This window comes from Mixophyes fleayi, chromosome 6, assembly GCF_038048845.1.
Source record: "Mixophyes fleayi isolate aMixFle1 chromosome 6, aMixFle1.hap1, whole genome shotgun sequence".
NCBI lineage: Eukaryota > Metazoa > Chordata > Amphibia > Anura > Limnodynastidae > Mixophyes > Mixophyes fleayi.
Window position 1 is genome coordinate 129,937,703 of NC_134407.1, and position 25,843 is coordinate 129,963,545.

At 44.0% G+C, this 25,843-nt stretch overlaps 1 protein-coding gene across 2 annotated transcripts in view; it reads right to left on the reverse strand.

Moving 5' to 3' along the window:
- ARFGEF2 (ARF guanine nucleotide exchange factor 2) overlaps positions 1–12,085 on the reverse strand; it is a 128,781-nt gene extending 116,696 nt beyond the window's left edge. For both annotated transcript variants that reach the window (XM_075176427.1, XM_075176426.1), the window contains exon 1: positions 11,846–12,085. In XM_075176427.1, the coding sequence (XP_075032528.1) occupies positions 11,846–11,978 (133 nt within the window). In that variant the 5' untranslated portion in view covers positions 11,979–12,085. The remainder of the gene's footprint in view (positions 1–11,845) is intronic.
- Positions 12,086–25,843: the final 13,758 nt, after the last annotated feature.

Genomic DNA, 25,843 nt, shown 5'->3' on the forward strand with positions numbered 1-25,843 from the left:
TTGCCAAGAGCTCAATATCTACATTTATTAAATAAACTGCATACAAACCGTACTGTAGGTGGTACTATACCACTGATAGGTTTTTCTAGAATGTTTCCCACTGCTACTCCGAGCTGTTGGCGGGAATGTGGCCAGAGAGGCTATATGCTACATATATGGTAGACCTTCCCCTGTATAATCCCTTATTGGAACATGGTCCTTGCACTTATTAACTCCGTATCTGAACAACAGATCACTGTGGATCCCTGGTCGTTCCTTCTTTCTCGCCCTATCCATGATGAGAGCGCCCCTTCCAACAAGCTGATCTCCCACATACTGGCTGCTGCCAAATCCCTAATAGCTAAACACTGGAAACATCCTAACCCTCCCTCTATGCAGGCCTTACAGAACTACATCTGGCATATTGCAAGCATAGAGAGTATAACATTCTATCTTCACAATAAATCTTACAACTTTGGCAAGGTTTGGGCCCCATGGTATCTTCATGAAAGCCGTAGCTGTTTACCCCATTTGGCTCTCTCGCCCTCTAATGGTACTTAGACTCTGTGCCATCTCTGGATCCTCCAGGTTGGTCGTCGTGCGCCATGGGTTGAGATCCATATATCTTGCCGTCTACTTCTTATTTTTTATTTATTTCATAGATCGTTAATCTCTAGATATGTTGCTTATAATCTCCTTTGCAATAGGTATGGCAATATATGTGCCTGTCCTTCCCAACCCCCCCCCCCCCCTTTCCGTCTCCTTAACCCACCCCGTTCCCTGTTTCTTTTCTACCCCTCCCTTCTACTATAAAAATTTCAAATAAGACATCTTGTTGTCTTAAAACAGTCTGTTTTTATTTGTTGTTTGCTCTTCCCCATGCTGTTTCCTCTTGTAACAAGTACAGAGTTTAAAAAAAATTGTCACAAAGCAGACCTCAAAAACATAAAATAAAAATATATAAATAAATTTACAAATAAAGGCAGAAGAGAACACACACTCATACTGGAATATGCTTGGAAAATTGAGGCATAGTGGGCTCTGTGCTTCTATTATCGATCACATGTGGAGAAAGCGAAACACAAAATCTCTATTTTCTGTTTGACAACATGCATAGGTAAGTTTTATTTCTCATTCGTTCCATTTGGGGAACACTGCTTACTATGAGATATAGAGGGCACTGTGCTGAAGACACTAAAACTAATAACTTGACTGGCCTGCTCCCTCCCCTCTATACCCACTGTATGGAGAATCTTCAGTTTTTTATTTAGTGCCCACGGAGGAGGGCAGTCGGTTGTGGCGGTTTGAGAACACTGAGGATGAGAGTGGGCTTGGGGCCATCTGCTCTTACATACCGCCCCCCCAACTCACCAACGAAGGGCTCCCGGTGAAGGGGTGACAGGATGGATCACCTATGCCACTCTGTCTGTTGTTGCTGGGAACCGGCTGGGCTTACTTTGCCACCGTTCACTTTCATTATCCCAAATGCGCCCGCAGCAGGAGGGGCTTACAAATGCTGCCACCACTGGACTCCTTACCGGCATCCAGAACCAGGTTTCTTCTGGGTAACTGCTGGGTGCTGCTAGTGTACCCCGTTACTGGTGTACCTGGGCTGGTACCCACGACCTCTTCCTATGGATCAGGGTTGCTGTGGATGGATCCCCCCCCTGCTGGGTAGCGGGCAGAGCAGTGGCACTGGATGCTGGGTCCAAATCTCAGAACAGCCGGGAAGGGATTAGAGTTGGGTCTAATCTGTAGGTCACAGGAATCAGCATAGAGAAGTTTCCAAGTAAGTCTTTGAAGCAAGTGAAGTTTATTTGCTCTTACACTGGTTGAAGGTACCAGTGATCAGGTCAGATAAAATAAGAAGAACCACTTTTAATACAAAACAGTGCTGTTTTTATGCACATCTGGAGACTAGTCTTAGCAGGAGGTAATCCTTCCTCCTGTTCCTTTAACCAATCTGGGTTGATTCATGCAGCCTGCACTTAAATCAACCCAGAGAGGTTTAACACCTTTAAACATTGCTGCTAGTGGCATACTTCCCCCCCCCGTCCACGAGCTGCCAGGGAGGAGAGGGGGGGCTCAGCCCACTCTCCCCCCCTGATGACTCTCTGTCTGGGGTGGGAAATTTTTCTTTTAAATCTCACAGCCAAACTGACTTCCAGGGGCTGGGCGCCAGGGACTGGCTCTGCTTCCTGGACGAAAAAAGTACCAGGGGAGAGCTGCCAGATCATGGGCAGCAGCTCCCACTCTGTCTCTTTTTAAGTTCTTTGAGTTCCAACTAGGGACTTAGCTTCCTGGGACCCCCAGGAGGCGCTGCACATCCTGGACCTATTTGGTTCCAGTAGCCTGACTGTTAAGTCCCCCGGGAGCCACTGAAGCTGGCTGCCGGAGGGTGAAGGGGATCCAGGCCTGCCTTTGCAGAGCCAGCACAGGGTAAGTACTCTTTCAATTTATTTTACACATCCCTACAGATACATTCTGCATTTAAATACATATTTACACTCCCGGCATCTAGCACCGGGAGATAACCTCTCTGGTGCTACACGCCAGTTAACTACTGGCACTGCCGACACACTAGAAATTTTACATTTATTTTTGTTTTACACTTCCGGCCACCTAGCCCGGAAGCGTAGTACATTTCAAGATGGCCGCTGCACGGTACTCAGGACCCGGCCACACTCCTACCTCTTTATCCAGGCAGTCCACCCACTGCCTATGTCCCAACGACTTGGCTCCTGGACCCGCAGTCTCCAAGGGTTACCAAGGGTGCCCCAGGGGAGCCGGCTCTTACTGCCGGGACAATCCACCCGCATTGCAGTGAGCCTTTCCTTGCTTGTGAATTATGAGAAAGTCATAAATCTGAAGGGAAAGGCTCCAGCGCAACAATCTGCCATTTTCCCCTGAGGTGTGTTGTAGTCACTTTAAAGGATTATGATCAGTCACCACAGTAAAAGTCGTCCATATAAATAAGGTTGAAGTTCTTTCACTGCACAAACAATGGCCAAGCATTCCTTCTCAATTGCGGAATACCCCGCCTCCCGGTTTAGCAGTTTTCTGCTCAAATAGGCCCCAGGGTGCTCCTGCCCATCTGGTCCCACCTGGTAAAGTACTGCTCCCAGTCCATACTGCGACGCATTAGTTTGCACAATAAAGTCCTTGTCATTATTGGGCGCCAACAGTACTGGAGCACGAACCAGGGCTTCTTTTAATGACTTAAATGCCAGCTCACAAGCGGGTGTCCAGTCAACTACTTTGGGGAGTTTCTTCTTAGTGAGATCTGTCAGGGGCTTTCCTAGAGTACTAAAGTCTGTTACGAAACGTCTGTAGACGCTGCTAATGTAAGATTGCCTCTACCTTAGCTGGTTCTGGCTTAACCCTACCTCCCCCCACACGATGACCCAGGTACAGCACCTCTGACATCCCCATTTGACACTTGTCTGCTCTGATGGTCAGATCTGCCCACTGAATTTTCTCCAACACTTGCCCTACATGCTTCAGATGGTCCTCCCAGGATTTACTGAAAATAGTAATGTCATTTAAGTACACCTGAGCAAAGCCTTTACACCCTTCCAGCAGGTAATCCACCACACGCTGAAAGGTGGCTGGCGCATTCTTCATCCCAAATGGCATGGACTTGAACTCAAACAGACCAAATGGGGTGATGAATGCCGACCGTTCCTGAGCCTCGGGGGTCAGCGGTATCTGCCAATACCGCTTGCTCAAGTCAAAGGTGGAAATATACTTTACTCCAGCCAACTCGTCTAATAGAGTCAATTCGGGGCAGGGGATAGGCATCAGACACGTTCACCTCGTTCAACTGGCAGTAGTCTAGGCAAAATCGGGTTGTCTTGTCCTTCTAGTGAACCAATACAACGGAGGACGCCCATGGACACTGCGATGGCTGGATCACCCCTAGCTCAAGCATCTCCTGTATATATTTTCCTTGGCCTCTGGTGAGACCTGATAAGTGGGTTGCCTAACTGACCTATGCTCACCAGTGTCCGCATGGTGCATCACCAAGGACGTCCGACCGGGATTCCTACTGAACTGAGTAGCAAATGGCCACAACACTGCTTCAAACTGCTACCTCTTACGGGCACTCAACTGTTCATCCCAGCCCCCTTCCTCTACACAAACTTCCTCTCTGGCATTCGTGAGGTGGTCAGGTAGTGGATCACTTCCTGGTTCCTCAACTGGTAAGCAGCAAACCGCCGCTACCGACCCCACACACTCGTGGTATGCCTTCAACAAATTTACATGGTAGGTCCGCTGCCGACTACTGTCGCTATGAAATTGCACCACGTAAGTGATGTCACTTAGGCGTTTTGGGACCATATATGGTCTAGCCAATGCAGCCTGGAGCTTGTTCTGGTGCGTGGGCATCAGAACAACGACCTTCTACCATACGTCAAACACTCTGGCACGCGCCCTGATCATACCAAGTCTTCTGTTTTATCTGCACCTCCGCTGGGTTAGCCTGCGCGAGCCCCATAATATTCCATAACCAATCTCTGAGCTTCAACACATAACTCACTACAGAGACATCCTAGGTGGGTAGCTCCTATTACCAAGACTCCCAGAAGAGGACTGCTTTCAAAGGGGGAGAAACCAGTAGACTCCTGTGGCACCTCCCAACAAGCAAACAGGAGGTGCGGCAGGTAGCGTTCCCAGCAAATGTGGTCTTTTCCTCTGGGCTCGCTGAAGCTGTAGTTGCTAGTAATGGCTGTTGTCTAGCAGATGTGGTCTTTTACTCTGGGCTAGGATGAGCAGGTGTAGATCCTGAAGACTGTAGTTTAGCAGCTTGACTCCGGGTAATAGAGTTGAGAAATGCAATCACATTTCCACCCCCAACATTGTTGCCCAAGATCACATCAGTTGGGAGGCCATCCATAACGGCAACATCTAGCAACTCTCAGCCATCTCCCCAGTCCAGATACACCCTTGCTACAGGCACTTCCTTCTCCAGTCCATCTGCCACGGTTACTTTGGCAGTGTGACCCTGCAATGCTGCAGCAGAATCAATAAGATAAGGCTCCCTACAGTTATTGAAGCCCCAGAGTCTCTCAGTCCTTCTCCCTGCAGGGGTCCCACTTGGACCAGCTGCAGGTTCCTCCACATGTTTTTGGGGGGTCTTTTGGACACACAGGTGACTCTTCGCTGAGTCACTTTCAGACACGCCACACTCCGTTGGGCTGGCAAGTCTCTAATGGCTCACCTTAGCCAGTTAAGCAGGACTCGGCTGAGGTGAGCTCACCTTAGCAAGGCCCCAGGACTCGGATTATGGGCACGAGTCTGGGCTGCTGGGGCTATGGGACAGTCCATCCTCAAATCACCGGTTTTCCCGCAGTTGCAGCACTTCTTCTTCAGCCTGGGCTCTGGTGGTCTCGGATAACTCTGAGGGACAGGACGGGACGGTGGTTGGCGAATGGTACCTGAAGGGTTAGGTACTTGCTTTTGGGGGTAAGTAAAAGAGGGGTATCCCCTATTGTACAGTCCTTTGTGGTTACCTGTTAATACCACACTTCTGCCAGTGTGGCCTCACTGTCACATACTGATCCGCCAACTGGGCCGCTTGTTCCAGGGTTGCTGGGGTACGGTCCAATACCCATTCCTTCACCACATCGTAGTCGGCACAGTCCTCTGGGGCCACACCACAATAAGGTTCCACTGCACGACCTTGTAGCATGGGAACCAGATACTTTACCCACTCCTGTTTGGGCAAGTCATGGAGGCTACAAGACATTTCGAACACCTGCAAATGTCCATCAATATCTCCAACAGTGTCATCTAATTTGGTAAAGTGAAGAGAGCCCAATCTGGGCGCAGCAGATGACTGTTCACGGGCCGCTGCAGGAGGTGGTGCCCACCAATTGCCCCACAACTTGATAAGCAACCGCTTTGCCTCAGTTGTTTTGTCTCCCAGAGAACCCAGCTGCTGCATTAGTACAGAATAGTTACCCTCATCATGCTGTTGAACTGGTGCTACTGGTTCACTCTGTGGGGGGTGACTGTCGCTGGGAACAGGTGCTGTGTTCTGGGATGTTACTGCAGGTACCTCTAGGTTTGGAGTTAACGTCTCCTCCGGGTCACTGTCGCAGTCAGCTTCCTCATCTGCTGACCCATACTGAGCATCCCAGGTCTTCATCGCCTTTTTCATTTCGATCCTTGAAGCTGAATAAGGAATTTCTAACTTCTTCGCTTGGCACAGTATCTCAAGGTACACCTTGGACATTTTACTGTACTTAGACATCCTGTGTGTTCTCCTGGCTGCAGTTATTTCTCACCTGAATAACTCGGCTCTCTTGACTGTTGCACAAAAAGCCGCCTGTGGTTATCCCACCGCTTGCCACCAGAAATCTGTGACAGGATGGACCGCCTATGCCACTCTGTTGTTGCTGGGAACCGACTGGGCTTACTTTGCCATCATTCCCTTTCGGTATCCCAAATTCACCCTCTAACCGCAGTAGGAGGGGCTTACAAATGCTGCCACCACTGGACTCCTTACTAGTATCCAGAACAGCTTCTTCGTCGGCGCTAGGCACAGCGTGAAATGTTGTTAATGAAAATGTTTCTTTAATAAATAAAAAAGTATTTTAAATGTGCGCTGCAGCGCTGGGTGGTTAGCACCTAGCACTGCAACAAGAAAAGGGTTAAACCTCGGCGCAAAGCTCTGGGATGTGTAAAAGGGTATTTTAAATAAAAATAAATATAAAATATTTAGTGTCAGTGCTGCAGCGCCAGTAGTTAAATGATGTGCTGCACCAGAGGGGTTAACTCCCGGTGCTAGGTGTCGGGAGTGTAAACTATATGTATATTAAGTGTAAATGTGTGTTTAAATGCAGAACTGGTACATTCAACCAGTGTAAGAGCATATAAACATGACTTGCTTCAAAGACCTGCTTGGAAACTTCTCTATGCTGATTCCTGTGGCCTACAGATTAGACCCAACTCTAATCCGTTCCCGGCTGTTCTGAGATTTGGACCCAGCATCCAGTGCCACTTCTCTGCCCGCTACCCAGCAGCCCTGGTCAGTGTGATAGGCCGGGGGGGGGGGGGGGGGGGAGAGATCCATCCACAGCATCCCTGATCTATTGTGAGAAATCAGGGGTACCAGCCCAGGTACACCAGCAACGAGGTACGCTAGCAGCGTCAACTACCCAGAAGAAACCCGGTATTGGATGCCGGTAAGGAGTCCAGTGGTGGCAGCTTGTGTAAGCTCCTCCTACCGCTGCAAGAGAGCGCATATGGGATAATGAAAGGGAACAGTGGCAAAGCAAATCCAGCCGGTTCCCAGCAACAACAGACAGGGTGGCATAGGCGGTCCATCCTGTCACACATATTTATAGATCCATTGGCTTAAATCTAGAACAAGCTTCCATAGAAATGCAAAGATCCCTCTTTGAAGACCATAATAAAAAATGAGTTCTTCTGTACATCAGGTGCTAATGGAACAGATTTTTAAGAAATGAGCACAAGTGGATAAGTGTCACCCTAAGTGATATGGTTTCTAGATCAAAATGACTGGATTGTGTTAAAGAAAAAAAATTACCTCATTCCATCACAACAGAGACAGTCCCTGGGGGTCCAGATATACAGCAAATAGAACAAAGTGCCGATGTCAGAGGAAAGGTGTATCAAGACCCAGTCCCCAGCAAGTCAACTCAGACTCAGCATCAGGTGTCAATAAGGAAGGGGCTACAATCTCAGGGGATGTTTTCATCCACCATAGGAGTCATCCCATGGACAACATGGCAGATGCAAGACCTCAAATTGGAACTTATAAGGAGAGAAAATTACAGAAGGACCTGTTTGCATTATGTCATCACCCTGTCAAAGACCACCAGACAGTCTCTCAGGTAGTGGCTAAGCCCAAAGTTGAAGATAAAAAGGGGTGTGTCCCTTTTGGAGCCAGAGTGGATAGTACTTAGAACAGATACCAGGGTGGGGAGCTCATCATCAGGGACAAGTAGTGCAAGGCAGTTGGTCACAAAACAAGAGTTGTCTTCATGTAAATGTTTTGGAAATGAGAGCAGTATGGAAAGCAGTTCAACGCTTTTATCTACATCTAAGAAGAAAGTAGCGTAGAATATTATCGGACAACAACAGAGAGGTAGCCTTCATAAACTGTCAAGGAGGTACCATAAGCCAGACCTTGATGGTGGAAAGAGCACAGATCATGTTCTGGGAGGAGAGAAACCTGAAGTCACTTTCAGCATCACATATAGAAGGTAAACACAATGTGTTAGCAGATTACCTCAACCGAAAACAGATTTGCCCAGGAGAGTGATCCTTTCATCAGGAAGTGTTCCAGCTATTGTTAGGAAAGTACAGCCTTCTTCAAGTGGACAACAATGGCAATAAAAAAAGATGAGAAGGTTTCCAAGTTTTTTCACTCAACACTGGGATCAGTGGGAACAAATGCTCTGACGGTTACATGGACATTCCAGTTGGGGTATGTCTCCCCTCTTTCCACTTATCATTCGCATGCTAAGATCCGAAAATAAAGGGCAAAAGTAATAGTAATTCTTCCATACTGGCTTTGCCATGTGTGGCTTTCAGTAGCCTGGGAGAGGCCATTGCCTCTGCCTCTTTGGTCAGATCTGCTACTCAAAAGGCAAAGAAGAATTCTTCAGATATTTATTACAGATTTTGGAAGAAGTTTATTGCATGGTGTAAACTCTAGGCTCAATCCAGCAGCTACCTTTCCACAGATCCTTGACTTCCTCCAGGATGGTTTCAGCAAAGGCTTTGCAGCAGCTACTTATAAATGTTTACCTGGAGTGTATTGTTAGATAGCAAGTTAGCCTCATGAAAGTTGATTATTTGATTCTCTCTTGATAGCAATTACATCTGCTCACAGAGTAGGTGAGTTGCAAGCACTGTGATACCAGGAGCCTTTTCTCCATATTTATATGGATAAGGTGGTGGTAATCCAGAAATTCTACCCAAGGAATTGTCTATGTTCCATATTAACTTGAAAGTTGTGCTGCCCTCTTTTTGTCCGCACTAATCTTGTAACAATTCTACAATGCATGTGTGATATACTTCTGTACACCGAAATAAAATATAACCATTATGTATACATTAAAAAAATCCCAATTGTAAAGCGCTACGGAATTTGCTGGCGCTTCATAAATAAATGTTGATGATGATGAAAATCAAATATATATTCATAAAAATAAATAAGTGAATTTTAAAATGTTTACGTATGATATTTCTGGTATGCCCATAGGACTACCTTAACTAACGTTAAACAATATTTAGATAGGACTCTTTATTATCATAATTATATCATTAGAAGTTTGAGGTATATATCAAGTGTATATGTATAAAAAAATATATTTTAAATAAGTGGAATCAGTTGTGAATTTCTGGTGTGATAACAAAATATCCTTTTCCTTAACAATATGGAGCAGTAGAGGTCTCCCTTTTAAGATACTGATATGCAGCAGTAGAGAGCTCTCCCATAAGATATTGATATAGAGCAGTAGAGAGCTCTGATAAAAGACAATAATATAAAGTGCAGAATAACTGAGGACAACAGCACAATACACTGTAAACTACGAGTAGTTATAACACATAAGACAGGCAGAGTAAATATTAGGTAATCTATCTAGTACAGTGTAAATAACACAGTTGCTTGGTGAAATTAGCCGGGCCGGGGACAATTGATAACTCTAAACTGGGGCTGATGTGACAAGTTCACTCTTTACTGATAAATAACTTAACATAGATCTGCCCACAACTGCTGAAGAGGTTACAGATTACCAGATTAGTAAAGTGATCATTGCTGCATCCTTGTATGTGATGTCTCCTGTGTACACTTAATATATGCCATTTGTTTGCAACACACTTAAATAAAGGTAATCATTTGGACTCTTTGCAAGAATCCTTGTTGGATCTGTCTCCTCTGATACATTTACATACTGTGCCAGAGATCATGTTTCTTTTTACACTGCTAGAATACAGCTGAATCTGTCTCCTCTCTTGCATTTACCTATGGTGTAATGAACAGTTAAACGTAACATCAAAGCCCAGCCTATTTTCACTTTAGGACTATTGGTTTTACAAATTCAAGCTTTTCTTTTTTTTAAATGGATAATAGGAGACGCCAGGACTGTCCGCATTACATGTGACTTTTATGTATAAGAATTTTTTAAAAAAAACATTGTCCAAAGTGTGCCTAGACCTTTGATTTTCCACAGAAGTGTAACTGAAAGGCACCATAATCAAAATACCATAAGTATAATGGGATGAGATCCAATCTCCAAGACTTTACAGAGTGTACAGAGTGCAAGGCCTTTAGAGCAGGGGTAGGCAACCTGCGGCTCTCCAGGTGTTGTGAAACTACAAATCCCAGCATGCTTTGCCACCTATCTGCTGGTTATCTACTGGCAAAGCATGCTGGGACTTGTAGTTTCACAACACCTGGAGAGCCGCAGGTTGCCTACCCCTGCTTTAGAGGAATAGAAAGACTGTGGGAGGACACAAAGGAAGGAACATTCTCATACATTAATCTGCCAGACTCCCCCAATGGCGTGTGTACAGACTGTCATGTTGGACAGCCAATATCATGTGCATCTTCATAAGACTGGTTGCAACTACACAAAAGTAGACACATCATGGGGTAAATGTATCATAGTGCGGGTTGTACAAGTCGCCGGAAAGGGAAACTTCCCTTTACAAGGTAGCACCGCTTTAAATTTAAGCTGTCATCTCGCAGATTTCTAGCAACTTGTACAACCCGCACTATGATACATTTACCCCCATGTCACAAAAGAGAATTTGCACTAAATTACCTTTGGGGGGATCATTTTTCTTTTAGCGCAGCTGAAATGCTGCAAAGTCTGTCTCCTTCCTCTCCCTCACATACATTAACAGAGGGCTCCCGCAAAGAAGATGGAAAGACAGATAAAAGTTACAAAAATGGCTGATGTTATACATCTGCTTTAAGTATGCTAATAATTCAAAAACAAGTAATTTAATGGGGGACATTCTTTGCAGTACAATAAATCCCTTAAAGGAAAAGGAAGATGAAATGACATCAGACATGAATGACACTTCATGGAAATCTCTCCTATTCATAACACATAGCGGGTATTAGGGATTTCACCAAGAAGGGAAACAATTATGCACAGTACATGATCCTTTGAAATACAGCTTATTTAAAGATAGTACTATCATTTCTATACATCTCATGGTGTATCAACCCCTGAAGTTTTCTGTCCACAAATACTGAACAGAATAAGTACCATACTGTGTGGCTTCTGACCCTAAACCTTTGCCAAAGTTCAACTGCAGATAATGTAGTAGTATTTGGAAGTTGTCCCCGCTTTTCTTGCAGAAGTCTGTATAGATGGTACTCCTTAAGAGCCAAACAAAAGACACATATTGATATATGAAACCTGACAAACTAGTGTAACATGTATAACAAGCACATTATGTGTGAGGGTTAGCACTTTTCATCTTCAACACAATGCATTTAATGCATGATTTCCTCTTAATGCTAATTAAAATTAGGTTTAATTGTGACATAATTCACACACAACACCACAGCTAAACAGATCCTTACAGACTAAGCTCCAGAGTGTGACAGATCCACAATATCTTACTGATCTCCACAATGTGTCAGATACCCCCCAATCTAACCGACGCCAAGTGTGACAGATCTCCCTATCTGACTGATCCTCAGTTTGACAAATCATCCTTAACTGACTGGTCGTCAGTGTGTGAAAGCTTCTCAATACGTCAGACCACCCTCTACATGACAGATGACTACCACAAAGTGACAGACGCGCTCCTATTTAACAAACCTCCCCTTATTTGAAAGATCACCAACTGGCCTCCGCCAGCCTCTCACCTAAGGCCACCTCGCACGCCTTCCTCAGCTGTAAGTTTTGGGCCTTCCTGACATCCTTGTCGGCCAGGATCTTCTCCAGTGCCCGGGACAGAAACATGCTTTTGGTCTTGTATCCCTTCCCTGGCTCCTGCATGTCCCCGCTCCGCACTCACAGACACTTGGGGGACTCTGCCCCGTCAGATACTCAGCACTGCGCCGCCATCTTGGAGGCGGTCACATGACCCGATTCAGTCCCACCCCTTCCATGTTGGCAAACCAAAGTTCTGGGCCCGAGTCTCTGCTATCGTCAAGTAGGGGGCGTGTCCTATGAATGGCATATTGGGATGAATGGGTGATCTGGAAGTGTTCCGGGGTGGGAGGTCTTTACAGGGGTGTCATACAGGTGTGTCGCCATCTTATCGAAGCTCTGGAAGCATTGCCGTCATATTCATCATCTGCATTATCATGTTCATCTTCATAATTATTTTTATAACTGAGTATTATTATTACTGTTATTATATTACTGAGAGTATTATTATTAATTAGTATTAGTATTGCTGGGTCTATTATTCTTATAACCCTTGAAGTATTATTATTACTGGGATTTGTGTTATTATTACTGGTTATTTTATTATTCGTATTTGTATGTTATTGTTTTTTCATTACCAGAAGTATTATTATTATTTTTATTAATAATATTAATGGGAGTATTACATGCTTGCTGACTTTTTGTTCTAGCTCTCCAGGAGGAGGAGGTGTGGTGGGAGGGCAGAAGGGAGTGGGGTAAATGCATAATTTTTGCCCTGCCCCTTGACAAAATTGACAAGTCTAAATGGCGCAATTCTTGGTGAATCAAATCATTGAGGCTCATCGGTGTTTTGTTAATATACTTGTAAATCAGTTCATCAGGACACTGAAGCATGGGTGGGCACTGCTGAGCTCTTTATTCAGCCATTTGCAGACTCTGGGTACATTGCACACTGGCCACACCCACTTCCCAGCATTCCCCATGGTCTTAGGGACCATCACTAAAGATTCAAGGTTAAACATATAAGGGAGTGTCTACAAACATTAAGCATATCTAATGCAATAACATCACATCTTCTTTTCTTTAAAGATAAGCCCTGTATCCTTCAGTATAACAATTTAACGATATAACATTAAGAACATCATATAACACGTTTCAATGAGTCTCTCAGGTCTGCGTATTTCTCTTATGGGTCTTTCACACAAAGTCTGTGTATCGTCAACCATGTTGGACCTTTCTTCCATCATGGTTTGTTCACCATTATCAAGTCCATCATACATGTCAGATGAAGGGTATTCTTCAGTCGTGTTGCCATCACTATGGTTGGGTTGAGATCTTAAATCGACCCGATTTCTTCTTACTTCTGTTCCACGATCTGTACGTACAATATAAGATCTTGGTGCTACTTGTGCTTGCACAATACCTTTCTGCATCCAAATGCCTTTCTCATGATCTCGGAGACGGACTTGGTCACCTGATCTTAGATCAGATAAGCTTTTTGCTCGCCTATCATGGTACAGTTTCTGTTTCTCCTGTTGACGTACCTTACTCAGTCTCACCAATGCTGAGTTATGCGTATTAAGCAGTTCATCACTTATCGGAAGATTTGCTCTAATCCTCCTTCCCATCAGCATTTGTGCAGGAGAGAGTCCATTCTGTAGAGGTGTACTGCGGTAGATTAAAAGACTTTTGTAGAAATCTTCTTTGCCGTCTTGTGCTTTTTTCATTAGACTCTTTACAGTTTTTACTGAACTTTCCACCAACCCATTTGACTGTGGATAGTGGGGACTCGATGTTGCATGGACAAATTCCCACACTTCAGCAAACTGTCTAAATACAGCGCTGGAAAACTGAGGTCCATTGTCAGTGAACACTTCCATAGGAACACCATGCCTTGCAAAGATTGACTTCATGCAACTGATTACGGCTTTACTAGTAGTTGTAGGTAGAGTCTGCACCTCAGGGTAATTAGAATAATAATCAGTCACGACAATGTGCGTTTTTCCAATACAATCAAACAAATCTGCGCCTACCTTCTGGTACGGTCTCTCTGGCACTGCATGAGGACTCAGCGGCTCGACTTGTTGCTTTGGTCTGTACATAAGACACAGTTCACATGTAGCTGTTGTCTGTGCTATGTCTTGGTTCATTCTTGGCCAATACATCACTTCACGCGCCCTCCGTTTACATTTCTCTTCTCCTAAGTGGCCTTCATGTATCTTGCACAGCATAATTTTTCTTAGTCGTGCAGGTATAATAATTCTATTGCCTTTGTAAATAATACCATTGACAACCGTAAGGTCAGTGCGGTACATCCAATAATCATGAATAGACAGTGGGCACGCATTTTTTTCTGCTGGCCATCCTTTCAGAATGATGTCTTGTAACACTTTCATTGTGATGTCTGTCTCTGTTTCTTTTCTTATCTGTTCTTGTCTTGCAAGAGACACAGGTAGAGAAGCTACAATCAAATTAACATATGCGTCTATCTCTTTATCCATCAGACTTTCGGAACCTTCACTTTTGTTCACAGCACGGGAAAGTGTGTCAGCAATGTACATGTATTTACTAGGACAGTACAGCAATTGGACATCATATTTCTGTAGTCTTATAAGCATTCGTTGAATTCTCATGGGACAGTCATGTAACGATTTAGCCATGATAGCTACCAATGACTTGTGGTCAGTTTCCACTGTAAACGCTTGACCATACACAAATTGATGAAATCGCTCACATGCATATGTGATTGCTAGAAGTTCTTTTTCTATCTGAGCATATCTTGTTTCAGCACTTGTCAATGCTCTTGATGCATAGATTACCGGTTGCCATGTATCCTCATGTTCTTGTAACAACACTGAGCCTAGGCCAAATTGCGAGGCATCTGCTGAAATTCTTATACTTTTTGTAGGATCAAAGAATCTTAGTACCAGTTGCTCTGTGATGGTCCATTTCAAGTTTTGCCAACTTTCTTCTTGTTCATGTGACCACATCCAATCATTATTTTTGTCCAACAACCATCTTAGAGGTGCTGTTTGTTCGGAGAGTTGAGAAATAAACTTTCCTAAGTAAGTAATCATTCCTAGGAATCTTCTCACGTCGTCTTTGTTGTTAGGACGTTCCATGTTTATTATGGCTGATATTTTCCTCGGGTCAGGCTTCACACCTTCCTCCGAGACCACGTCACCCATAAAGGTAAGTGTTTTCACACCAAATTCACATTTGTCCTTGTTCAGCTTTAGATTCACCTTCTTGATAAGTTCCATTACTTGTCTCAGTCTAGAATCTTGTTCTTCTTTTGTAGATCCCCAGACAATAATGTCATCCATCATTGTTTCAACACCTGGAATGTGTTCAAAAATCATGTGTATCTTTTTGTGATATACTTCTGGAGCAGACAATATCCCATATGGTAGTCGAAGGAATCTGTATCGACCTTCTGGGGTATTAAATGTACACAGCATTGAGCTGGCTTCATCTAGCTTCATTTGCCAGAATCCTGAAGATGCATCCAATTTACTGAACCATTTTGCTCCCGCAAATTGTGACATGATTTCATCTCTGGTTGGTAGTTTGAAATGTTCTCTTTTAATAGCCTTATTTAAATCTCTTGGATCCAGACATATTCTGAGTTGTCCATTTTTCTTTTCAACAATTACTAAGGAGCTCACCCATTCAGTAGGCTCATCAACTTTCTGTATCACACCCAAAGCTTCCATGCGGTTTAACTCCTGTTTTAGTTTTTCTCTCAGCGCAAATGGCACTTTTCTACAGGGGTGTATCACTGGAGGAACTTGCGTGTCTAGATTTATCTTATGCTCGCCAGGCAGACAACCTAAACCTTCAAACATGTCTCTGTATTCTGTAAACACTGATTTGCATTCATCTTCTACTTGTGATGTCACCATGAAAACTTTCTTTATCAAGTTAAGCTTCTCACATGAACTTAATCCTAGAATCGGTTGTACATCTTTATCCACAATCAGTAGAGATGTTTTGAACTTTTGTCCTTTGTAGCTCAGGGTCACTAGGCATGTACCTTTCACAGGAATTTCCTCCCCAGTGTAGCCTGTAACTTTCACATTGGCTGGATGAATTTTAGGTTTTACTCTAAAAGTCTTATAGTCTTGAAACGATATCAAATTCACCTGCGCACCAGTATCAAGCTTAAAGGGAATGACAATCTCGTTCACTGTTAAAGGAACAATCCATTCTTTCTTGTCTGTACTGCAAAGTTCAATACAATTCACAAAAAAATCTTCAGACGTAGCTTGTTCAACGGCATGCACTTTGTTTGTTTCACTATTGGTTCTACAGCATTTGGCAAAGTGATTAAGTCCACCACATTTCATGCAGGTTTTACCATAAGCAGGGCACATTTTAGGATTGTGAGTATTTCCACATCTACTGCAGATTTTCCTATTAGATTGCATTTTAGACTGCTTCATTTTAGAGAATGGTGGTTTGCTTGGCTCTGTTTTCTTCACCACATGTACAGTAGTATCAGATTCCTTGTGTAACTGTTTGGCTTGCAGTCTGGTCATTTCTGCAGATCTGCACATAGTCATTGCCTTGTCTAGTGTTAGGTCTTGCTCTCTCAGCAATCTTTCTCTGAGTCCATTATCAGGTATTCCACAGACAATACGATCTCTAATCAGTGAGTCCTTTAAATCACCAAACTCACAGGTTTTGCTGAGTGATTGCAGTTCTGTAACATACTGATCAAATCCTTCTCCAGACTTCTGATAACAGGTGAAAAACTTATATCTTTCATATGTCACATTTTTCCTTGGCACAAAGTAATCTTCAAACTTTTGCATTATAGAAGATAGCACCATATTCTGCCCTTCAGCAAACTGAAAACTGTTATAAATGTCCAGCACATCCTCTCCTATCACATGGAGGAAGATGGATGACTTTGTTTTATCCTCCATTGCATCAGCTCCACATGCAGCAAGATATATATTAAACCTTTGTTTAAATCTTTTCCAGTTTTCAGACAAGTTGCCAGACATGAGCATGCCTGCTGGAGGAGACAGCCTATCCATAGTTACTCACTGTTTGATGTGACCAGAGCACAAGGCAGATATTCAGACACTGCGTGTCACAGCTTTACAGACTTCTGCAGGATCCTTTCACACTCTGAGCTCTAGCAGTCCAGTTAAAACTTCTTCTGACACCATGTTTTGTTAATATACTTGTAAATCAGTTCATCAGGACACTGAAGCATGGGTGGGCACTGCTGAGCTCTTTATTCAGCCATTTGCAGACTCTGGGTACATTGCACACTGGCCACACCCACTTCCCAGCATTCCCCATGGTCTTAGGGACCATCACTAAAGATTCAAGGTTAAACATATAAGGGAGTGTCTACAAACATTAAGCATATCTAATGCAATAACATCACAATCGGGGGCAGGATGCGGGAGAATTGCCTGCTCTCCTGGGAGTCCAGGAGACATACCTGGAATTCCGGAGTCTCCCGGACATTCTGGCAGAGTAAGCAGATATGGAGTATTGTTGTTATTGATTGATAAAGCTCTACAGAGCCATATAGTAAGAAGAACAGAGCATACATACAACTGGGACACACAAGGAAGACTAATAAGTGCAGATGAAAACGATTGAAAGGTAGGTGTCACTCACCGGACCGTGAGTGCCTCTTCACTGGTGCGTGGCTCTCCAGTATTCCTGCCAGCACCTATCCTGAACCGTGGCCGCCCGCCATCCTGATGGTCTGCGCATGCGCAGTTCCTAAGAACTCTTCTGACCTTTGCTTTTAGTTAATGGATTGATCAGGCAACGCTCCCTATTTAAAGCACCTGTGTTCATTATCTCGTTGCCTGATCTTGGAGTCTCATTCCCTGTGAGTCTCTGAAGGTGTTCCTGTGTACTTCTCCGTGTCTTCAGCTTCCTGCTGATTCCTGCTCAACTCCTTGCCGGTTTCCAGACCGCTTCAAGTCTCCCGTGTTCTACTATGTCTTCAGTTCCATGCTGATTCCTGCTCTAATCATCTGCGGCTTCCAGTCCGCTATTGCCTCCAGTGTTCTACTCGTGTTCGCTATCTCCAGTGATTCCTGCATTGCTCATCGTTATTCTACCCGTGTCAAGTTCTCTGTCTGTGTGCTGACCCGGACCCTGATTACCGCTACCACTCACCTGTGGTTTCTTTACTCGTGCTGCGTGCAGCCGCTCAGCTGTTCCTGTATCCTCTCGTGGACAGCCTGCTCAACTGAACCGCGGTATGCTTACTTTCTATTGACTGTATTTGTTTACTGCATATCCGCTTGGACTGTTCTCCACTTACCCACGGAATCCTCTATCTCCCTGAGACTGTGTTATTACTCCGCATATCTGCTGGGAAGTTTACCTCTTTGTTCAGTCGTGAGATACATATGCTAATTGACCTTCTACTGTTAGCCTGGATTCCAGTAGTGAATTCGTCTCTGTCAAGCAGCGCCTGCCACACCAACATAGACTTGTGCGTATTGTTTCGGATCAAGTTCCTTGTGCTCTCAGTGTCTACAATCTATGTTTCCACTCATTTACACTTGTACTCCTCCTCACCTATTAAGCAGTGGTACAACTTGCTATACGCAGACCACTGACTTCCCCGCTACCTACCTGCACCTGGACAAGTCTTCTCACCATAAGCAGTGGTACAACTTGCTATACGCAGACCACTGACTTCCCCGCTACCTACCTGCACCTGGACAAGTCTTCTCACCATAAGCAGTGGTACAACTTGCTATACGCAGACCACTGACTTCCCCGCTACCTACCTGCACCTGGACAAGTTCTCTCACCATAAGCAGTGGTACAACTTGCTATACGCAGACCACTGACTTCCCCACTACCTACCTGCACCTGGACAAGTCTCTTCACCATAAGCAGTGGTACAACTTGCTGTACGCAGACCACTGACTTCCCTGTTACCTTCCTGCACTTCTTCACGTCCATCAAGATCCTCGTGTTCATATCTACCTAATCATTAACCAGATTGCTGCTAGTCATTGACTTTTCTATTTGCATCCTCTCACCATCTGCTGAGTCATATGTTCCGCTAGTCACCCTGCTACCAGAGGACCACTGTGTAACCCACACTACTCTGGTAAGATCATCATCTGGTTATATCCTGGGCAAAGACTCCTAGTGCTTGTGACAGTAGGGTCTTTGAGGTTCCTGTTCAAATTTGCCAACATTGGCATCAAGTTGTCCAGGAGGGGGCTCCATTGTGGGGGCATGGCCAATAGATTTGCATAATTAAGCCCGCCCCTCTCAAACACTGACAATGTTGGCCTATCACAGCATGATGCCGTGTTTAGCCCCGCCCTCACCCACTTCAACGAATGGGGCATGATTCGGCAGGTTGCCCTACTCTCTCGGGAGTTCAGGAGAGCTCCCAAAAATTTGGGAGCCTCCCGGACATTCCCTCCCGGAGTTCCTGTTCATGAGAAACTGAATGCATGAAAGTTTATATTTGTACTTTTTGTATCCTTATTTTCTGTTTTTGTTGTATAATGTGTGTACTGTATGTTAATTAACAAAATCTATTTTATAAGACATACCTCTGAAAAGCCTTGATTTTGGCGGGACATCCTGAGTCAAGAGCTGTAAAAGGGGCAGGACTTAACAAAAACTATGGTTATGGATAACTGTGGATATTTATCCAGATTTGTTCATTGGTGGGTTGAGCTTATATTGTCCCAATTTTGTAATTCTAAATGTTAAGAGGTATGAAAAATTTTATGTCAATTTATACCTTTGTATCAGTTAAGTGAGGTTTTATTTGAACTATTATTATCCTTTATATATAAGGCGCCACAAGGCTTTCGTAGCACTATACATAGGAGATTACAACATGCAACAAAAGTACTTGCGTACATACAGGTAAGAACAATACTGAAGATACTGAGGCCATGAAAGGGCCTTAATTGTTCATGGGTCTAGGTGGTACAGCGTCCTGGAGAGTCCAGATGGTGCAGAAGCCTATTTGGGCAACATCCAGGATCGTGCAGGGGCCATGATGGAGTCTGGGCCTAAGTAGTGTAGAAATCCAGATGGTGACCAGGAAGGTATGACCGTGGCAATGTAATCAACACTGCAATAACTGGTAAACAACACTATGGCAAAGCAGTGTTCTAGTAAGGCAAAGATAATGCAGTACAATAATAGTATTATTATTGTTATCATCATAGATTTGTAAGGCGCCACAGTGCTTTGCAGTGCCCTACAGTGGGAGAAACAGGACATACATAAAACAAGGACATACAAGGCAGGTAAAATAAATGCAGGCAGGAAAACAAAGGGTATGGAGGACCCTGCTCATTAGAGAGCTTATATTCTAAGTGGAAGAGGGCACAGCAGAAACAAGAGGAGCGAGTGTGGCTTAGAGTGGAGATTGGGACAGCTGTGAGTGTGTTTTAGTGTGCATAATATCATCATGGATAAGGTAAGCTTTAAAAAAGAGATGGGTTTTTAGAGACTGTCTACAGATTTGAAGGCTGTGGGAAAGCATGAGTTTATTTATATGATATTTGAGATGTATGAAGGGGTGATGTTAAGGTCTTTGTGGGTAAGGGTGAGTAATTTGAATTGGATTCTGGAAAACACAGGGAGCCAGTGTAGAGATCTGCAAAGTGATGCAGCAGATGTGGAGCGGTGAGAGAGGAAGATCAGTCCTGCAACCATTTAGGATCAGGGCCAGTGCTAGCATGTCGGGCGCCCCTTTGCAAAAAATAAATTTGCGCCCTCCTCTTTTATAAATTTCTTGTTCATTCAATAATGCTTTTTCTTATACAAATCATATAATACACTTTTTAGTAAAGAGAGTAATACAAATAAATACATTAAACAGCAAACATGAATTGCTTTATAAATAATATAAATGAAGAATATGTATTCTTTGTAGTAAGATTTAAAATTTTTGGGAAATTAGTTTGGTTGTGCCCCCTTCATCACATGGTCCTCCTTCATCACATGGTGCCCCCTTGTCAAACGCTGCCCCACCTCTCCTCCATCACATGTTGCCCCCCTCTGCTCATCCACATTGTTGCCCCCCTCTGCTCATCCACATTGCTGCCCCCCCCCCCCCTCTGCTCACCCCCATTGCTGGCTCCCTCTGCTCACCCACATTACTGGCCCCCTCTGCTCATCCACATTGCTGGCCCCCTCTGCCCATTCACATTGCTGCTCCCCTCTCCTCCACCACATGCTGGCCCCCTCTCCTTTTTCAACCTTGCTGTAACCCCTCCTTCTCCTTTTTTAACCTTGCTGTACCACCCCTCTCCTTTTTCAACCTTGCTGTAACCCCCCCTCTCCTTTTTCAACCTTGCTGTAAACCTCCCATCTCCTTTTTCAACCTTGCTGTAAACCCCCCCTCTCCTTTTTCAACCTTGCTGTAAACCCTCCCTCTCCTTTTTCAACCTTACTATAAACCCCCATCTCCTTTTTCAACCTTGCTGTAAACCCCCTCTCCTTTTTGAACCTTGCTCTGCCCCCTCCCCTTCTTCTTTTTCAACCTTGCTGTAACCTCCCTCTCCTTTTTCAACATTGCCCCCCCCCCCCCTTCAACCTTGCTGTCCCCTCCATTATTTGCTTACATTTCTATGACCTTCTTCTGTCTTCTTCTTTTCTGTCTTCTCTTCTTGGCTCGGTGTGCTACGCCTCTCTGAGCTTTCCAATGTCCAGGACTGTAAAATAAGATGTGGGATGGCAGGCTGCAACAGGTGTAGCTTGTTAGTGGCAGGGTTCAGAGGTTTTTATTAAAATTTGTCGTTTAGCTGTGCATTTCCTAACAGTGGGGATGAAAGAGAGTACTATACAGTAGGTTGGTTTGAATATGTATTTGTATATTTGTGGTACTCTATGGTAAACACCACTGCTTCATGGTATAAATTGTTTCTATGGGCAGCATGGTGGCTTAGTGGTTAGCAATCATGAGTTCGCTTCCTGACCATGGCCTTATCCCGTGTTTTCGTGGGTTACCTTCGGGTGCTCTGGTTTCCTCCCACACTCCAAAAACATACTAGTTGGTTAATTGGCTGCTATTAAATTTGACCTTAGTATCTCGGTCAGTGTGTGAGTGTATGTTAGGGAGTTTAGACTGTAAGCTTCAATGGGGCAGGAACTGATGTGAGTGAGCTCTCTGTACAGCGTGCCAAATTGGTGCGCTATATAAATAGCTGATGATGATCAGAATTTTGTTGTATTTTTATAAAATAACAAAATTTCTGTTTTGTAGGCTACTGTGAGGTATGAGTCCCAGTGTTTTGTTAACAGATTAAGTATAGTCATATCAGGCTGAAGGCACGGTCTGATCAGTAGCCAGTGGTACTACCCCTATTCCTCTACATAATTGGTTGCAAGTTGCCAATTGCTAAATAGAGGACTCTCGGTTTAAATAGGGGAGCGCAGCCTCTTACTGTGCATAGCGCACACACATGGCCCCTAAGCCCACCTCTACTACTCCTCCACAGAGTGCGTGGTGCCCGATCTCCTCTTCCCCCGTTTCCTTCATTGGTGGAGCCTATTAATGTACACCGCATGGCCCCTACTGAAGAGTGATTCATCTGCATTTTTCTGAATATGAATGTTCAGGAGTATTCTCCAGCATTCAAATTTAGACAGATTGTGCCATTGTCTCTTACCTGTTCTTGCTCTTCTCTCTTGCAGCTTTGTTATCCTCTCACTGGCTTCTGAAAAGATGGCGTCCTGTTTTGAAAATGCAAAAATTTATTATAATGCAAAATGTTAACAAACCCTGAATGATTAGGCCCTTTAGTTAAAACAAAACTCTCCATTATGGCCATCTAAAAGTACCCCATTGCAGTGCCGTAACTAGGCAGGTGCGGGCGGTGCCGTCGCCCAGGGCGCAAGCCCAAGGGGGCACAGCAGCCGCCCGCTACCTGTCTCTGTGCCCTGGCTCAATACTGTACACATCGCTGTTACGATTTTGATGCCGTAGTCAGTATTAGCACAGGCTTACCTAGGGCGCGGAGCCTAACGGCCTTCCGGTCTTCACCAAGAACCACCGCAAGGTAGTGTGGACTTTGCTGCCGAAGAACCGCAGGTCGCGGCCCCAGATTTGCTTACTGACGTAAGGGAGAAAAGTTCTAATTTAATACAAAATAATTATGGAAGGAGCATTTTCCAACAACATCAATTGACACTTTGCTCATCTCATTTTTGGAATCGACTAAATTCTTCCACAGATGACTTAGCAGAAATGTTGGTGAGTATCTATCACAGGGCCTAGCTGTCACATTTCCACCATTATCAAATAGTTCTAGCAACAGAACACTCATGCTCAAAGTGTGGCTCTGTAGGTGCGGACCATGGCCATTGTCTTTGGGAATGTCTACCAATTAGAAGATTGTGGCCCAGGTCTGGAGATTTTCCAACCGTCTGGTGAATTATTTTCCATTATCACTGGAATTGGTGATGTTTGGCATCCTGCCTAAGGAATATAAAGTCCTGAAAGGCTGGTAAAGGCTTCTATTGGCCAGTTATGCTGCAGCACGGAAAAAGTATTTTTCAGGTCTGAGTCCAGAACACGCCCCTCTCTCTCTCATTGTTTAGAAATAAACTCCCACGTGTTCTATATTGACTGGATACAGACTTCACTACAAACAGAGACGCCGGTATAAAAGTTTTCCAGCGCATGGGAAAGTTTTATTCATATTCTCTCGTAATACACAAGTATGGAAGTGCTTTCGCCATAATATGCGGTACAAAACACACGTGTGTCAGTGATCCACCAACAGCATTGAGGTTGGGTTAGATTGATTCACAGGTCTTGGGCAAAGCTCTCATGTGTCTCATTGTTCACAAATCTGTCAAAAGAAACCAGTTACTCTGCCACTATTTTTTTAATATATTTATAAGTGTGTTTTGTGTTGTTATGGATGGACAATGACACAAATAGCCAATATTTATTAGTTGCATTGATTAATACTGAATAAGGTATTAAGCACTGATTGTTTAGTCTGACGAATTATGCATGCAATGTTATTCACAGCAAATATGTATTGTTACATGCCTCAATAAAAATATTTTAAAATAAATTATGGGATTGTGTATGGGTTAACAACAAGTCACCAGCCATGTCTTGAGTAAGGTTCAAATTGGAGCTTTATTGTGAAGATCCACGCCATAACACAGCAATATATGTGAACAACAAACCAAATCAATGCAGAAAGTTCAGGACATATTGGCTCCTTCAGCAGAGAGGGTCCATAGGGTCCATTTTATATTTTAATCACTTTTTCTATTTTCTCTTTCACACTTTATTTTTATATATTCGCCTATTTCCTTCTGGTTCAAATTATTACATTTTATCTAATTGCAAATGAAGTTTTGCTTTTAGAATTTGTGGCCAATTTCTTTGAGACTTGGGGGTAAATGTATCAAGGTGTGATTTTTCAAAATCAGGGATTTTCTCAGGAGAGTTGAAACTCCCAGATCTATGAAGCTGAGATTTCATGCAAAATCACCAGAGATATACTTCTGTCAAAAGCGCTAGAGATAAAACTCCCGACTGTTTGCTACTCTAGCTATACAAGTCTCAAATGTATGAAGCTGCGATTAAGGAGAGTTTGCTTTCAGACACACTAGATACAACACGCTGCATTCTAGCAACGTGTTTATTAAATACATCACTGTTACACTGCCTGTCATATAGCCGGAGGTCCCAGCTGTTGTCAAAACTGTAAAAAATAGATCAAATTAAAAAAAAAGACCTCCAGCTATATGACAGGCAGTGTAACAGTGATTTATTTAATAAACACATTGCTAGAAGGCAGCGTGTTGTATCTAGTGTGTTTGAAAGCAAACTCTCCTGAGTTTGTTTAATCGCCTGCATAGAATTCTCCCACAATAATTAGTACCACTCCTTCTCTGGCTCTACACCCTTTTTCACAGTCTGTGGCCTTCATGCTAGAATACCCAAGTTTCAGCCTCTTCCTTCTGATAGTACCTGCTGCTGATAGCACTTTATGTCAGTTCACTAAAATATGGAAGGAGGTACGTTCTTCCCTGTTAAAGGCTTCTTCAATTACAAAATCTTTGCTGGTCGCAAATGTTGAGAAATACCCAGTCTCAAGGGGATTGAGCCTGGCTTTTCACTTGCAACCTGAGGCTTAAGGTACCATCCATAAAGTTTGTCCCTCGCTACATTGGTCCATTTCCCATAGAACGAGTCATCAACCAAGTAGCTTACAAATTCAAATTCAAATCTCCTCCATTCATACAAATCCCAAACTTCTTCCACATATCTTTGTTGAAGCCTTTGGTTTTGAATAGGTTTCATTATACACTCCCTAAGACTCCTAAAATCCAAAGTCAATAGGAAATTGAGTATTAAGTAGATAGGATTCTCGATTCACGGATTCGTCATGGTCATCTTTGGTGTTTTATCAATTGGAGAGGTTAGGGTCCTGACGAATGAGCCTGGATTAAATCCACTGATGTTTATGCTCCATGTTTGGTCTGTATCTTCCATGCAAAATTCCATTTGAAGCCCAAGAGGTGTCCAGGGTCCACCCACAAAAGGAGGGGTACTGTCACGCATTGGACACTTAGGTCCTGTTACCTCTCCGCTGTCTTTCTCGGATGTCCCTGTGGTCCACAGGCTCTGCTGGTCTCAGATCTCTCTGCAGTATGCTGCCCAGTCTGTCTTCACTCCAGAGATCCCTCCAAATCCAGTACATGGGGGCGCTGTCATCTTGGGTTCGGTCAAATGCTTCCTCTCAGCCTGTCAGAGTGCTGCTACACCTCAACTGACCGCAGCCTCCAATCAGGGGACAGCAGAAACTATAAAAGGACTTCCTGGAGCCCTAACCTGTTGTCTCTGCAACGTTGATTCCTTAGTCGCCGGCCTGATTTCTAGCAGTCTATACAGTTGTTTCTGCCCAGATAGTGCAGCCTGTAATCCTGTTCCAGTTTGGTCCAGCATTCTCATTCCAGTCCGGTCCAGCTCTCCAGTTCTAGTCTGG